We start from the raw sequence: 17,403 nt of genomic DNA, 5'->3' as shown, positions 1-17,403 counted from the left end.
GGTGCAGGGAGTGAGGGTCATGTAAAAGTAAATAAGTTACAAGAAGTCATGAAAGAGGTGGAGTGCCCAGTCCAGGCTGGGTGCACCCTCCTCCGCCCCTCCCCTCACCACCTATATATCTCTGAACAGTTTCTTCATACCCCCCATGCATCTGACGAAGAGAGCTGCGGCTCTCGAGAGCTTATGCTACAATAAAGCTGGTTAATCTTAAAGGTGCTACTGGACTCTTTACTATTTTGTAAGGGAGAGAATATTCCTGAGAATATACGCTGCTGACAGAAATTAAAATGGGTTCCCTGGCCACACTTTAAAAATATTTTTATTATGAACGTTTGGTATAATATTTTAAAAGTAGGAGTTGCAAACGGACAGTCGAATATCCACATCATCATCATAAAGTCTCTCTTCCTGTCAGCTCCTTTTGACCTCTTTTTCAAGAGGGGATAAACTGCACTGCCTTCTGAGGGGATGATCGGTTTGAAGAAACCACACAGGAGACTTGATGAAAACAGCTAAGAAACCGGTTTATTTCCGTGGTTTGAGTAGCCTGGTCATTTTTTTTGTTTTCCTTTTCTCCAGTCCTCTCAGTGTTACAGTAACCAAGTTCCTGGGAAGTTGGGGGCTGAGAAAGTGTAACAGTTGCAAAGCAGGTTTGACAGATTTAGACTAATAACATGGAACAGGAAATGTTTAAACTTTTAACTGTGTTTGACAGGATTACAGCACCTCAACTCTAACCCTATCATCAAAATACCCAAAGTCCCTAATGGACTCCCTGCTTAACCAGCAGACCTCCTCTCTCTTCACCCACCAAAATCAAATAACCCCCAGTTATGCTGGCATTCTTCCTTTTATGCCTGTATGAGAGTGTTTCTGTCTAAATACACTTGTTTATGACAGAATATGCTCTCTATAGTCACCTTTTATTTTTTTCTTACTGCTCAAATGGCAAAAATTAAGATACATGTGAGAATGTAATACAGGGTGCAGTAGTTTCCAACTCTTACTTGAATATTGGTATACTTGCAGTTTTTCTTCTAGAAAACTGAGACATTTATTCTTAATTCCATAAATATACCAAAGGATACAGTTGTATGTGCTAATGATTCCTTTTATCTTATTAAATCTGTAGGAGAACCTTAGGTTCTCTAGGAAAGTATTCCACATCAGTTTTTCATAAAATTTCTGTCCCCCGACCCAGTAAAATGGGAGAAATTGGTTTTTACTGTGGCTTCAAAGCTTCCAGAAATTTTACCTCTCTGTTCTTCACTTGCAGAGACTGCCGAGAGAGCGCTGTGGTAACAAAAGTGTTCGTGGTAGACCTCGTATCTCCACACACGCACACGCCTGATGGAAATAACGACAAGACTTTACAGAGGGATCCCTCCATGCAGGCAAGTGACTGAAAATTGTAAAGTCAACAAGAAGATATTTTAGAGATGGTAAAATAATAATAATAATAAATATGCTAGTTGCAGATTTTAAAAACTTTCGTTGTTGCTGTGGAGATCCACCAGAGGCATGGGTTCAGGGGAAAAAAATCAAAGGATGACCATGATAATAGAACTGTGCAAATAAATTATGGAATCTCTTATGCAGCAAATCCCAGATTAAATCAGTCTTCTTACATTCTTATTGCAGTTTTATAATTCAGGCCTGTACAACTTGTACATCATTGGTCAGCTACAAAGGCCTGCAGCCGGGGGACTTGATCATTCTTGTTTGTTGCTTCTTGGTCTTTGGAACATCACACTGGAGAGCGAGCATTGCATGTGCTTAGAGCTACCTTCTTAGTACAAAAATCCCTGGACCTATCCAGGGGGTTGGGGAGGCATTTTTCTCTTGGCTGCCCTCTAAAGGTTGCCCAAGTTTCAGGGAGATTAGACCCTGGGGCCCAGTTGTATGGGCTGCTGAAGAAGGTACCCCCAAGGCATTCTTCATTATTTCCTATGGGAGGAAATTTCCAAACAGGCTCTCAGGCAGAAACATAAGGAGGCAAGGCTTCCAAATGCAAAAGGGCAGGAAGTGATGCCTTTCAAGGGAGAAGAAACCCCGGCCTCTCCCTAACCCACATCTGAGGCCAAAGAGGGAGTCCTTTGAAGGTGACAGCGGCTGGCAGGCAGTCACCCCGGTTGGGGGAATTGCTCCAGGACACAGCGTGCCACAACATCACCACGGCATACGGTCACAAGGTGGCCTCATCCCCAGAGGAGCCTCCGTATTCGGTACTGAAGTCAGTACTGACTGTATTGAGGTCAGTACTCAGAACCTGTTCACCTCACCAGACTCCATAGTCACATCAAGAACTTCTCTTTCAGAGGGGGAGCCAGAAGGCTTACTGCAAATACCCGCCCTGCTGTGTGAGAGCACTGACACTTTTTCCTACATCTTGACAGATTTCAGCATCAGAGGATCACACTGTGTAATCCTCCTTGAGTCTCAGTAAGAAAGGCAGACCATAAATAACATAAGTAAATATACTCTACATTGTCTTCTCAGATACTAGCTCCGGAGGGTGTCCTCTTCCCTCTTTGTCATTTCAGAACAACACTGGATATCATGTAACCTTTCTGGGCTTTCTCAGGGAGGACGCACCTTCCTCCAGACAAGTGTACTGTTTTGATGGACAGCAAGATTCAAGTCCAATAGCACCTTAAAGTAGCACCAGGTGAAGAGAGCTTTGATCCTTGAAAGCTTATGCCCTGAAAAGCTTGTTGGTTTTTAAGGAGCTACTGGACTTGAACCTTGCTGTTCTACTGCAGACCAACACAGCTACCCACCTGGAATTGTTTTGACGGATGTGGCTGTATCCTCTATTCATCTGCAACAAGCCATCAACTAGAGCATCTCACTGTTCGTGAACAGCCTGTGGGAGAGAGGCATTAACTTACAGCATCACTCTAGTCACCATTCATGTCGCAGGGGAATACAACACCCAAGCACACGAGTAGATGATTGAGGGCAATCACCTCAATCTGAGAGTCCAACACTGGGATTGCCTAGAGATAAACTTGTTTGCTTCACGCCACAACTCCAGGAGTTGCAGGTTTTGATCCAGGGCAAATGTACGGATCATCCTGTCAATATGTGATGCAGGCATGGTCAGGAAATCTTTCCCTACATTCCTCCCCCACCCCATCCTCTAATCATCAGAGGTCTGAGGAAGCTAGAGAGGAACTAAATCCTGATGATGCCATTCACACTAGTTCATAAAGATGCTGCAGCTGTCCCACGGCCACGATCTCCACCTGCCCAGCACTCCAGACCTGCTGTCACAGCATCACAAAAGAGTTCTTCATCCTGACTTCAGACAGCATACTAACTAGCTGGTTCACATATTACACTGGTTCTAAATGGAAAACTGGTGTCCTCTCAGAGGTTCAGACACAGGGTTGTGCTGCTGCAGAAACTCCAGCCTCATTCCACCTCCGCTTTATCCCTATCTTCCATTTTCATCAGAGGGATTCTTCCTGAGCTCCGCTGAGCAGCTGTCCAGACCCAACTTTTGTAAGCACATCAGAGCCCGACTGACCCGTGCTTCAGCCAAGCTGTGCTCAAGTCGTTGTTTTCCTGAGTGCCTGTACCTGCCTCCACGTTAGTCTATATCTGTCAGTGTGATGCATCAAGACCCAGAAGAAATAAAAACAGGTTGCTTGTCTGTTGTTTTTGTGAGTAGTCACCTATGTATTTGTACGGCTTGCCTGCCTTCCCTACAACTGGTACCTTCGTCTTGCTGCTGCATACTCTGAGGATTTTTTGAAGAAACTGTGTAGGAAGGCCTGACTCCTTCCCTTTTGGCATGCACAGTATAAAGCTGTGTCTGTGAGAGGGATATTTTCCTGCCTAAAACCGGCTCTAGAACTCCCTGAATTTTTGCTCTGTACAGGTACCGAGCCCATCAGTGAGAATGCATAGGTGACCACTCAGAGAGCATCTACGGATAAGCCATGGAGGGAGGGCAGTTGATACTGCCTAAGGCTGCTCAAATTGGGGAGGGGATCTTCTTTCAGACGGTCTTCATTTGATGTGGAGGGTATCACAAGTTGTGTAGGGTTGCTGTGAAGCACTTTGTGACTAAAGCGGTCAAATGTGCTGCACTGTCAGGTGGGGTTCCTGAGCCTTTAAAGAGATATTTTTGATTCCGTTGCAAGGTACACTGAATAAGTATGCTTAAAAACTGCTTGGAATATCAGAGCACGTTCAAGAGGCAGAAATCAATATTCTTGAAACAATCATATGAGATTATAGATCAGAATTTTTTTGTTCACAGGAGAAGGAAAATGGATTATGTGATTTAAGGCTGGAAAAGAAAGAAGTGAATGGGAAAAGCAAACCCGACTGGAATGGTGTAGCCCAAGAATGTCAAGGTAGTATATTTTAAAAGCAGAGCTAATAGGACTAAAACAGTTAGCTGTTTAAAAGATTCTCACTGTTCTGTGGTGATGAAATCCTGCAGAAATCTTGATAGGATAATTATTCTTAGCTTTTTTCTAATGATTCATTTTCAGGCATTGTGCCCAAGATCTTTATGATGGTTCCCTGAAAGGGTTTGGTTCTGCAGTCTACCCAAGTCGTTCTTTGTATGAATCTTGAGTCGCCACTTCCGTGCCAAACTCTTGGGGGACGTAGCAGGGCTGCAGGGTCCTGGGGCGCTCCCTTCTCTATGCCCGGTGGCGGGGGGGGGAGGGGAGGGGGGGATGGCCCCAAGGCAGACTCTTTGAGCCCATCATTGGTGGAAGTGAGGCTGGGAAGGCATCGCCCGGAAAGTCCCCCCAGGAGAGTGGACTTCTATATTAGACAATGTTATTCAGAGTCCATATTCTTCTGAAGTGTGATATTGAAATGTGTGAAGACTAAACATGCATGTAATTTTAGGCGTGCCAAAAGAAAAAGGATTTATGCCCTCACCATCTGTTGGGCAGCACCTGCTTAACTTGAACACCTCGTGTGATAAAGAAGAGTCCAGCCCTGCCACGTTGAGACCTGAGTCACAGGTAACCAAAGCAATGAATTGGCTCAAGTGCTGGAGGAGCAGGTCAAACGTTTACACTACCCTGCCTAAGAAAGTAGTGCCAGAAAGGACCTTTTTTGCCCTTTGACCCCATTCAGCGCAAGTACTGTGGAAGACCATCATTCCTACTCATGGTGGTTTTCACACATGTGGCCACTGCCTACAATAATATGTGCAGGCCGGTACTTTCCCAGTAAGTCTTGAAAGAAGTCCACACTCACCAGTTAGGATCTGCAGTATAGTTCTTGCTGGCACATGTCCCTTGTCCATCAGTTGTATTTGGCAGCAACTAAAGGATGTGTCTTTTGAAGGGCAGCTCCTGTTCTATGGAATGAGCTGCCACAGAAAGCATATTCCTTGTTGTATTATGTATAATCTTTTAGACTGTTTTTCTGTAATTTTGAGGATTTTAAGCTGCTTATGCAGCGGGACGTAATAGTAGTGGGCAACCAGGCAGTCAGAGTGTCATAATTTAGACAGTTCAGAAGATCAGCCATGGAGTTGTTAAGTAGCTGACTGATGCATTAACTACTCGTGCACCTGGGAACATCCTTCCTTGGCCCTTCTCCTGTCTCTGAGCTGCTTGATCTCCTCATCCAGATGAACACCTCATTCTCTCTGAGGCATCGGCCTGAGCTAATTTGTGCTGTGTGTTTGATGAGAATGCTAAAGGGTGTGTGTGTGTGTGGGGGGGGGTGTCTTTTCAGACAAGTGAAATGGGGCAGGCTGGACAGGATCAGCCAACTGGTCTGTTGTTAGAAGGGCCGGAGCCAAGGGGCCAAAGTTCTGCCCTCTCTTGCTGAATAATACCTTGGAAGTCTGCAGCATTTGCCTGGGAACTCCCCAGGCCTGGGGCCGCAGTGCTGTTGCCTGTGGACACGTGAGAGCTGCATGGCAGCGAGGCTGGCTGGGCATATTTGGACTCAAGGCGAATGACCCAGGTCAACACGGTTAAGGGCTGCCTGGGACATTCAGTACACAATACATTAAGTAAGGGCTGTAGAAATGTGAAAACTAGCAGAAATCTGATACAGAGCTGAAAACGAAACATAAGTAAGATATTTATTTATTTATTTATAGTCAGCCTTCCTCACTGAGATCCAAGGCAGATTACACAGTGCAAGTGAAAAAATCAACAGCTAGGACTTTCACTGAGCCAAGTACAGTAATGAAGAACAGTTAGGACATTCAGTGAACAGATACAATAAGGTATAGTAACAGGAAAGATTGAAAACAAGCATTAAGTCAAGCGTGGAGATGAAATCTTTCTGAAACAATGCATAACTGATTTACATTGCACGTTTAACAACATGGAAACATAGTGCAGCGTATAGTTCCTGTCCCTGCCGAAGCATCTCTCGGAACTTTTCTTTGTGGCTCAGCCATATAATCTGCATAGAAACCTCTCCGGAATAATTCAGTTTTGCATAGTTAGCAGAAAGCCAGGAGATTGGGAGCCTTCCTGACCTCTTCAGGCAGGCCGTTCCTCAAGGTGGGGAGCACTATAGAGAATGCGCGGATGTGGGCAGCTGTTGATTTTGCCCAGCTGCAGGGTGGCATCTGCAGAAGGCCCTGGTCAGGTGAGTGAAGCTGCCGTGACAGAACATGGGGGGGAGAGGCAGTCGCGCGGATATGAGGGGCCGAGGCCATGAAGGGCTTTGAACGTGGTGATGGTCATGACCTTGACTTGAGCCCAGTAACTGATGGGGAGTCAACAGAGTGACTGCAAAAGGGGGGTGATGCGCATACTACACCTGGCTCCTGAGAGTAAACAAATTGCAGCATTCTGCACCAGCTGGAGTCTCTGAGTCAACTTTGAGGGGAGGCCTATGTGGAGTGCATCACAGTAGTCTAGTTGCAATGTTACTGTGGCATGAAGTCAGGTGGCCATATCAGCCGTGTCCAGGTAGGGAGCCGTCTTCCATGCTAGTCTGAGGGGTGAGAAGGCCTTTTTTGCAGCGGCATTTACTTGCTTCATTAGCAGCCATTCCGGGGTCTAGTATAACCTCTAGGCTGACCTCTGACTGAGTCAGCCAAGGTCAACTGAACCCCATCAAATGACATAAATAAATAAAAGGTCCAAGGCAAAATGTCCTTCAGAGTCTCTGCTTTTCAAAACAGCATCACTTCTGTCTTGTTTGGGTTCAGTTTCAATGTGTTTGCTTTCTACTAATTGACAACATCTGTCAAGCAGCAACTCAGTATCTCTACTGCATCACCAGGGGATTTGGTCTACTATGTCAAAAGCGGCAGATAGATCCAGGAGGAGTAATGATGACGTGAGGCCTTTGTCTACATTCAGGCGGAGGTCATCAGCTAGAACCACTAGAGCCATCTCTGTCCCATAGTCTGGCCTAAAACCAGGCTGAAAAGGGTCCAGAGCTCATCAGTTGCCTGAGAAGGCCTAGAGTGGGTCAGCTACTGCTTTCTCAACCACTTTGCCCAGAAAGGGCAGATTAGAGACGGAGCAATAATTGATTACATCATTTTTATCTAAGGATGGTTTTTAAGTAGTGGGTGAATGAGAGGCTGAGGGAAGGTGCCCTGAGAGAGTGACTGATGTAGGATAGACATCAAGGGCTCCTTTACGTGGCCTTTGCAAGATTTCAGTAGCCAGGATGGGCAGGGATCCAGAGTACCAGCAGTGGCCTTCGTTGAATTTTATCAATATCTGTGAGGGGAAGGCTTCGACAGGCTTAAATAAAAATGATTCCCAATACCCATCTAAACCAGTGGGTGTGCTTAGGATTTCCCTGTAAATTTGTTACTCGTCTTAATGTTCAGTTTTTTAAAAAAGTCAAGCTTAGTTTGTTTGAGAGAAGGCAAGGAAGTGTCCTCTAAAGGTCATCCTCTTTTCCTACTCATAACTAGCTTCAGACGGGGAAACAAAAAACCCGCAAAGGCAGACTCGAGTACAATTTAACAGAATCCGTGTAAAATAACTGTTAGCTGACCGTCGTGTGAAAGAGAGAGTGTGGAAGTCTCCTTATCACAAGTCTCTTCTCTCCTACCAACCGACCCCCACTCCCTCCCAGTCACAGAACAGCAGGACTAACTAAACTAACTCAGTATCCTCACAAGGATGTAGTAAAAAAGAATCCCAAAACACTCAAGCCTGCCAAAGATAACAGACCACAAACAGTAAACTAGAAAGAAGGAAATAATAGAAGTTAAAAGAAGAATTAAGATTTAAATCAAGATAAATCAAAAGAACTCTTCATGGAGCACAAAACAACGCCACTGCGCAGCTCAAAGCAGAAGAGGAAACCAAACATCAGAATCAAATACCTTTCCCTGTGACTCCAGAACACACACACAAACAGTAAATCTTCAGGGTCTCTCTCTGAAGCTAATAATTTTCTATCCTGTAGGGTTTGCTAGGGCTCTGTATGTGAGATGATTGTTGGAGTATCTGTGGAAATGTCACCTGCACCTTGAGGAGAGCCCAACAGTTGCTACTGGGGCAGTGCCCTGAATGGCCCCACGCCCTGCATGGCCTGGCATGGGAGCTTTCTGAGATTGCCCTCAGCAGGCGTTGGATGTCTGTCTTCTTCCAGCCCCAACCTGCCCCAGCCGTAGGCCTCCACATTCAGAGGGCTTAGGATCAGGATGATTTTGTGTGGCTTGGAAGTACAATCTCAAAACAGCTTACTCGTGTGATTAAAGTTGTCTCCATCAGCATCAGACCATTCTGGCAGTAGAACCTGAATGCTTGCTAGGGCTCTTTATAGGTCTGTTGATTGTCCTAAGTTGGTACTGCCGCTTAAAAGGGGTGTCTTCAGAGCCCAGTCAAGCAGACCTTGCCAGTGGAGATAGAGGGCTGGTGGGGCAGGGAGTAAGGTGCCAGAGCCTGACTTCTGGGAGACCTGGTTCAGGACAGTCGCGTAACAAACAGAGCCCTTCCAGTGGATGTTTAAAGTGCATCTTTTACAACTTACATGCCTCTTTAAAAGCGTCTTTCACTGAATGTCTTTTTTCCCAGTTTCCCAGTTCTGCTGTGAGTAATAGAAGTCTTACCAGCACTCAAGCATTGAAAACTCAGAGGGGGAGAGATTTCCTCAAGTACGTATTCCTCTTTTGATTGTTTTGGGGATTGTGAAGGTATGACAGCTGAAAGGAAGCTGTAGGCAAACTAAATGGAACTAGACCCTTGCCATTCCCCGTTTTATTGCTTATTGTGGGCCAAGTCTGATCACATGATTCAGTCTCTAGCCTGTTTTTATTTCTGCCACGCTATCATGAGAATCACAACGTTTTAAAATTTTGCAGGAAATTTGGCTCTTTTGCTACTGGGAAGCAGCAGCCCCCTACCTCCCAGCATTCATTTGTGGTACCCCAAGGATCAGACCTCACACAAATGGTGAGGGTCAGCAATGTAACATGAGCCTGTGACACACCAGAATTTAACTATCTCGAAAGTGGCACAAGAGCCTCACTCCAGTTTGTGGGGGCTCTTTTGCCGGCTGTGTTTGTTAATCCAGAGTGTAGGGGTATTGCTCTAAACGACTTCAGTTTTATCCTTGACCTGGGATACCTAGTACCCAAAGCATGAGGATTCATTGGAGAGCATAACTGCCAGTCCCAGTATACAGCACGTACCTGTATCTGATTTTGGAAATTTCCGTTTGATGTGTGTGGAGAGCACCCTCAAGTCATAGCTGACGTATGGGAGCCCCTGGTGGGGTTTTCATGGCAAGAGACTAACAGAAGTGATTTGCCGTTGCCTGCCTCTGCAACCCTGGTCTTCGTTGGAGGTCTCCCATCCAATTACTAACCAGGCTGACCCTGCTTAGCTACTGAGATCTGATGAGATGAGGCTCACCTGGGCTATCCAGGTCAAGGCAATTTCCGTTTGAGCCACTGTTATTTTTCTAGGTGTGCGCAGTGCTTTGCTCCTCGCTCGCTGGACCCATTTGCTCGTTTCTGTGAGGAATGTGGTTCACTGATCCCACCTGTGCCTGGATTCAGTCTCTCGCCTCCTGGAGAAGCTCAGGTCAGCAACAATAAAAAAATAGTGAGAAATACTTATATTAAGAAATAAGAAGTTTCAGTAAACAGTATTTCCTGGAACAGCTTAAAAGACCAACAATTACCAGGTAGCAAAATGTGGGGAAACAGCTTTTTGCCTCTTGTCCCACGGGAATCCCACACAGTCTAGTGTAACGTTAGAGGAAAACTTGGGGGTGGGGGTGGGGAATAGAACTTGCGAGGAAACAGTAACAGACATTTTTCATTATTAATCTTTGGTTTTGAGTTGAGAATTTTATAATAACAAACAAAGCATTCATTGAATGGTCAATAAAGATAGGGAATATAAAATAAGATATAAAGATAAAAATAAAATAGTGTGAGAAAATAAAGAGGCAGGCAGGTGAGAGGGAGAATAGCAGGCCAGTAAAACCAGGCTTCCCGTGGGAACAGGTGAGTTTATTAACAGCGGTAGCCTTAGATTCTTCCAAGTACAGAATTACAGGATCAGTATATTTTATTTTCTGGGTTTTATGAATACATTTCATAATCTTGAAAGAATTAAAGCATTTTTAAAACCACAAGGTTCCTAACCTACAAATGTTCTTCATCTACATATACACAGGAGTGGCTGGCTAAGCAACCCGATTGGTCCATGTGGAGAAATGCTTTTTAATTTTGAGGTTTTGCCTGTACAGAACCATCACATTTAGTTTTGAAAAGGTTTTCTCTCTCCTAGCAGCAGACAAGCAAGGGGGGGGAGTCGGTTGCTTTTCAGCCTCACCTAAATACCAGCCGTCAAAGTCAGTGCTTGAGAAATGCTTATTTTACATTTACATCATAGTTAACAAAACCTACTACAACACATTGAACCAAGGGAATAAAGGACCATTTCTCACAAGTGTTTGCTCCATCCTATATAGAACTTCTTGCCATATTAAATCTATTTTTACCACATCTTAATTTTTTAAAAGCAGAAAGTTTTGTATGTAAATAAAAATCCTTAACCTTATTTTAAAAAAGTCTTCTTGTTTGAATATGCTTCTTTAATTATATATTAAAGTATATAATTATATATTAAATTATATATATATATAAATTATATATATATATAGGCTATATATGAGCCTATATATGAGCTAGACCCTGAAATGTAGTATTTTATTGTCATCATCTGAAGAGAAGCTGTATTGTATTTATTGTATAAAGTTGTTTTAATGTTATTTGTATAATGTTTTATCTGTTTTTAGCTGTTATTTATGTAAATTGAAATGTTGTACTCCGCCCTGAGCCTGCCTGGCAGGGAGGGTGGACTAAAAATCCAATATAATAAATAATTAAATAAAAATAATTTAGCTAAAGATAGCTGCTGCTTATTATAATGTATAATGCTATAAGCTGAAAGTTTTTTTTTAATAGAAGCAACATAGTTTAATAAAAATTATTCTGGAGTACTTTCAGTGGGAAGTCTTACTCCCTTCGAAAGCATTATCGCTACCATTCTCTAGTATTCCCTTGCCCTTGTGTGTTTCCACCCCATGTGTATAAAATCAGCACGCGATTCCTTATGACTGGTAATTCCTTCATACATTCTTTTCAATCTCCCTAGAAAACAGTGCCATTGAATCACATTTTCTCTTAAAGTTAAACTAATTGAAAACATTATAATAAATGTCAAGAGAAAGTGCCAAATCCTATTCTTAATTTTGCTGCCATTTTTTTTACATACGCCTGACCTAATCCCCATTCTCTAGTACCCAACACACTAGCTGAGCTGATCCATTTTTAGTGTCCAATTTAAAAAGAAAATAAGAATAAATGTGTCAGTTATTTTTGACAGTCATTATCTTTCCTTGCAGATGGGACTTTGTGTCGAGTGTCAAACTATGGTGCCATTGAACACACCAACTTGCATTGTGTGTGAGGCTGTGATGGCTCCACAGTCTCAGCCTCCAGCGAGCAACTACTTAAAGGTACCTATGAATTAATGTAAAAATAAAGGTATCTTTGTACTATGGATAACATCTTAGGTTCATCACCGGGTATTGTACATAAGTTAATATAATTATGGAGTCTCTGCTTCCATATTATTCTTTTATTATTTCAAAGGAATTATTTAGTATTCTTGATATCAACTCAATCAACAGAAAATCATACCATCCATTATAACAAATACAAAGACCATTAAGGAGAGCAATTACATGAGTTCAAAAAGTATCTTTTCCAAAGTTAAGAAGGTCACAGGCAGGGAGCCTCTTCAAAAAAGAAGAAACTCATTATTAGTTTAGCTTGTCATATTTATAGGATTTCAGAACCTTTTCTTAACAGTAGCTGTTTCAGAGACTCAGATTCTTGGCTAACTATTGTCAGGCGCTCAGGATCACCTGTTATATTCGATACCTCCCTGCAGCTGAAGCTGATGCTGTTGGGGTGTTTCTGTTATTTGAACCCAAGGTGGGAAACTGGGAACGGAAGATGATTGTTCCAGTTCTAATCTCTCCCGAGCCTGGGAGTCTGGGAGCCTGCTTGACCCTGAGCAGTCCATGAATCACACAGCCTGTCTCCCTGAATGCAGAGTTAGAGGACTGTTAGGAGAAAGGGGAACCTATATCTGCATGATAATTGTCTGTAGCCACCAGTCCTAGCAAAGATGGCGTAAGTGTATGTATGATAGTGGCATCTTATCAATAAAGAACTTTTACTCATCAAGTGAAGTCTCTTGAGAGTTGCCTGGCATCCTTACAACTATTATCTTATGATTTCATACATTAAACAAGATTATCCATGTTTGAAACACCTTGAAACAAATAATAATTCATTCTTGCTACTTTTTGTGTTAACAGCGTCTATGTAGAATTAATGATTACAAGTTTCTCATACATCTGAATATCTTTTGGCCCTCCCCCACTACATCTATAACATTGCCAGCTTCTATAAAGTTAGACATTCCTGCCATTCTCAGATACTTCCTACATCTCGGACTTGGCACATTGTATGCATTAGTAGGAGTTAGATGGCTTCTAATCTACACATGGCAATACAACTGGGCAACGATTGTTTTATGTCCCTCTCTAAGGTTGTTTTATTCTAAGCCTTTATACTTCTTTTGTGGCCTGTTTCTGGATCCGGGCTAGCCCTGTTTCAGTGTGCATAGGTGTCTTGAGCAACTTTCTTGGTCATATCCCACGATTGTTCCCCTGTGCTTCTAGCCATATCCATGACAGACTGAAGGGTGGGCTCCCCTAAAAGAAGAGGCTCAAGCGATCACCATTCCAGTAAGACAGAAATGGGGTAGAGGATCTGAGAAGCCAATGTGGATGAACAGATTGCTCTGTGATGAGCTAAGGAGACAAAAGGAGATGTTCAAGAAAAGGAGGGAAGGAAATGCATCTAAAGAAGAGTATCTAGGGACAGCTAGGCACTGTAAGGCAGAGAGGCCAAAGCTCAGAATGAGGTGAGGCTGTCCAAGAGGCTCGCCACAACAAAAAGACGTTCTTCAAGTACATGAGGAGCAAATGGAAGGTAAAGGGGGTGATACCCCAAAGCTGGGTGAAAATGGAGAGAAACTGACAGAGGACAGAGAAAAGGCAGAAAGGCTCAGTGCCTGTTTTGCCTCAGTTTTTGCCCTGAAGGAGAGAACAGGCTCACCTAGAGATAGTAGTAGGCAAGTCATGGCTTCAGAGCTGCTGGTTGACATGGGCAGAGAAGTTGTGGGGAAGCCCCTTGCTGCACTGGATGTGTCCCGATCCCCTGGGCCAGATGGGGTGCGTCCGAAAGTGCTTAAAGAACTTTCAAAAGAGCTTGCAGACCCTTTGTCAATAATCTTCTAGTCCTCTTGAAGGACAGGTGATGCACCAGAAGACTGGAGGAAGGCAAATGTCATCCCAGTCTTCAAGAAAGGGAAAAAGTTATTCCCCACCACAGGGGGACTTCTGGCTGGGTGGCGGCTGGCACAGATGCTTCAGTGGAGCTCTGAGGATTTCAAGGTTTTGTTATCTATTTTAATTTGTTCTGGACCGAGATCATTTTGGTAGTAAATATCGCTTACTTCTTCAAGCAAAAGAAGGGCTGTCAGGAATTTGAGAAATTCTTTGATAATTTACTACTATCTTCAGAGACTCTTGTCATTAATTTGTTTAACGCTTAGAGCAACAAGTCAATTAAGACAGTGATCTCATTAGTATTATGAGTGGACAAACTGCTTTTAAATTTTTAATTACTTATCTGAATTGCCTGGCTAAGAGAGAAGCCCAGCAAGAGAGATAAAGGGGAACAAAATTAATTTGCACAGTGTTGCCTAAAGGAAGTGGCCTTGAAGCAGCCCCGAGGACAGCTTAGCTGAGTGACGAGAGAAGAGGAGGAAAAGAACTTAATTTCTCCATTTCTTTGGCCAGAGCTTCCCTTTATCTTTTACACCCCCCTGATTATAAACATTTTGTTTATGGGTCAAAAAAGGGTCTACCCATTTGAGGGGGACAGGATTTCTCTGTTGAGCAAACAGGCTAAATTCGAGGATTTCTTTGCCCCCTTGAAGTTACGAAACGAATATGCTTGTTTGGAGGCGGATGCTGATATGGATGGCCTGCTCCTTGGGACAGACTTCTTTAAACGGAGCCCAAGTTAAAACTCAAGAAGCGAGCCCACTGCCTCACTTGTGGACTGAGAGAAATATGTAGATGGGATGGACTTATTAGCACATCAGACTACGTTAGTAGCTGAAACACTTCAGAAAATTTTCACTCAGCTGTTTTCCAGGCTGTTTGACACTGAGAGATCTCTGTCTTTTGGTGCTACACCTCTGAAGATGCCAGCCACAGCTGCTGGCGAAACGTCAGGAACTACAATGCCAAGACCACGGCAATACAGCCCGGAAAACCCACAACAACCAAGACTCCCTGTTAATTCGACTTGAACATCTGGTTTTCTCCTTGAAGAGCTTAAAGCACCCTCCCTCTGTTAGAGTATCAACAGTTAGCCTTCGTTTTGCCGCTTCCAGATCTTTGGTGACGACTCCAGAGAAAAGGGTATCTTGCCTTTTTGGAAGTTATCGACCCCCCCTTTGGAACCAATGGCTATTATTAATAAAGGATGTACTATTTCAAACACAGTAGTTCCTTCAAACAACCAGGATTTTTGCTCAATAGTGAATGAAGCCCCAGTGAATAGAGAAAACAATACTCTAGAACATCTTTGGAATGGAGAGCAAACAGAATGACGGTTTCCAGACCAGCTCAAGTCAGAGTTACGTAAACCCCTGGAAATCGTCAAATGGAATGTTGCTAGTTGGAATCATAGTTTAAGCCCAGGACCTTTCCTTTTTGCATAGGAATTACGACATAATCTTGATACAAGAGACTTGGTCAACCAATGATCTTATAATTGATGGCTATATATGGGGGCAACATCTGGTAAGGGTCCAGGAAGGTTAAAGGGCAGTTCAGGCGTTCTAGTTTCCACTTCCTTGGCAGTAAGGTCTACAATGTTGGACCCTTTGAAACATGGCAATGGCCGTTCTTCAAATTGGTCTTGACCTGCTGTTGGTGGTCAACGTATATCTGCTTCCTCAGCAAAGGAATGCAAGTATCTTAACAACTTGGACAGATGTGGAACAATATGTTGACAGACTTTTACTAAACAACTCAGTGGACGTGGTCATAACAGGAGGGGATTTCAATGCAAGCATAGGCCCCAGTGACCATTTTCTTTACCGAAAATGTAAAGTGCCTAAAGTAGCTATGGATGAGGAACCAATCTGTACTTATCACCAGTGTTCCTCCAAAGTTGGTAAGGCAAACTTTGCCGGTTCCTGTCTTGTAAGTATGGCCAGAAGGCTAAATCTGCCCATACTGAACAGATCCACACATAATAATAATAATATCATTCAATATATATACTGTCCTTCAGGATGACTTAATACCTACTCAGAGTGGTTTACAAAGTATGTCATTATTATCCCCACAGCAACAAGCACCCTGAGAGGTGGGTGGGACTGAGAGAGCTCCTAGAAGCTGTGACTGACCGAAGGTCACCCAGCTGGCTTCAAGCGGAGGAGTGGGGAATCAAACCCAGTTCTCCATATAGAGACCCATTGCTCTTAACCGCTACACCAAATGGGGTTATCCAGGTGATCTCATATTTATAGCAGGGAAAAGTTGGAGCACCATTGACTACATATTAATCTGTGGGAACTTGCTTCCATCCGTAAAAACCTCCAGGTTCTACCTGACCCGAAGGGAGATCATTTACCCCTCCTTCTGCTTTTGAGTCTGCTATCTCAAGAAATTCATCCTTTTTTTAATTCAGACAAACTATTTAAAAGGCACAGATATGGGGCATATGTTTACATGACGTTATAACAAACATATACATTAAAAGTGTAGGAATGTGTTCTTTTTCTGCTACACAGAAAGCTCCTAAGCTTTTATATATACAAAAGTTGTACAATTTGATGTCCTAAGGTACAAAAGGATCATTTATAAAATTATTTTACACTAAGTTCTATTATTCCTCCCTCCCCCATTTTACTGTGTAGTCCAAGCCGCTAGAACCGTTTTCACATAATGATCTGGGCAGCAGTCTCCCGACTCCAGGCGTCAGCCTCAAGAAGCATAGATTATGGTGCTTCTACATTGACACGATGGGTGTAAACACACACAGTGGACTTGGACCCTCTCAGGCTTGGCAGCATCCCGCCAGAATCAAAGGACTGACCACCACTGCACTGCCGTACCCGTATTCTGATCAAGCCGCCTCACTTTCTCCTTTCCATTGGTTCTTTACTCAATCTTAGTTATAGGGTATGATCTTTTTTTAAAAAAAATTTTTTAAAGAAGTGATTTGCATGATAGCCTGAAAAGTAACTTTCCCTCAATTTCCCATCCTACTTTATGTACAGATAAAAAATTGAAAGAAGTAGGAGTTATGCGTAGTTGTTATTTTTTAAATATGACCAGCAGTCACAAGGATAAGGAGGGGAATCTCCTCTGCTCTGGATAGGTCAGATAGTCACTGGGAAACCCCCACCCCTGGTAACTATGTGTTAACACAATAAAAACAAACGTAAAAATGATGTGGTTTCTTGCAAATATTTACAGTGTTGGGAATCTGCACAACACTTGATTGAGAGGGAAGAAAGGTTTGTTTGTTTGTTTTTAAAAAGGAAAGACAAACAATAAGATGCCCTCCCTTGGCTTGTCCTGAAGGGGCATCCTAACTAATTAGTGGTTAGAATAAAAACTGTATACGATTTTTATAATATAAGACAAAAAGATAAAAACGTATAAAAGACTTCCCATAAAACAGATTTTAAAAGACTTCAAATTGCACTAATTTGCTATCTGATCAGACATAACTTTAACTCAATTCCAAGATGCTTTCCAAGACTGGCCGGTTTTGGACAGACTCCTCCCAGCAGGGGCAATGTG

General features: G+C 43.1%; 1 protein-coding gene across 2 annotated transcripts in view; it reads left to right on the top strand.

Moving 5' to 3' along the window:
• DZANK1 (double zinc ribbon and ankyrin repeat domains 1) overlaps positions 1–17,403 on the top strand; it is a 51,118-nt gene that overhangs the window by 4,263 nt on the left and 29,452 nt on the right. For both annotated transcript variants that reach the window (XM_054986062.1, XM_054986061.1), the window contains exons 4-9: positions 1,277–1,394; positions 4,271–4,367; positions 4,876–4,994; positions 8,994–9,073; positions 9,887–10,004; positions 11,839–11,952. In XM_054986062.1, coding sequence (XP_054842037.1) covers positions 1,277–1,394; positions 4,271–4,367; positions 4,876–4,994; positions 8,994–9,073; positions 9,887–10,004; positions 11,839–11,952 — 646 coding nt within the window. The remainder of the gene's footprint in view (positions 1–1,276; positions 1,395–4,270; positions 4,368–4,875; positions 4,995–8,993; positions 9,074–9,886; positions 10,005–11,838; positions 11,953–17,403) is intronic.

This window comes from Eublepharis macularius, chromosome 7 (assembly GCF_028583425.1).
Source record: "Eublepharis macularius isolate TG4126 chromosome 7, MPM_Emac_v1.0, whole genome shotgun sequence".
Classification (NCBI taxonomy): Eukaryota; Metazoa; Chordata; class Lepidosauria; order Squamata; family Eublepharidae; genus Eublepharis; species Eublepharis macularius.
The sequence above is the reverse complement of the archived record's forward strand: the minus strand, read 5'-3'. Positions and strand labels throughout refer to the sequence as shown.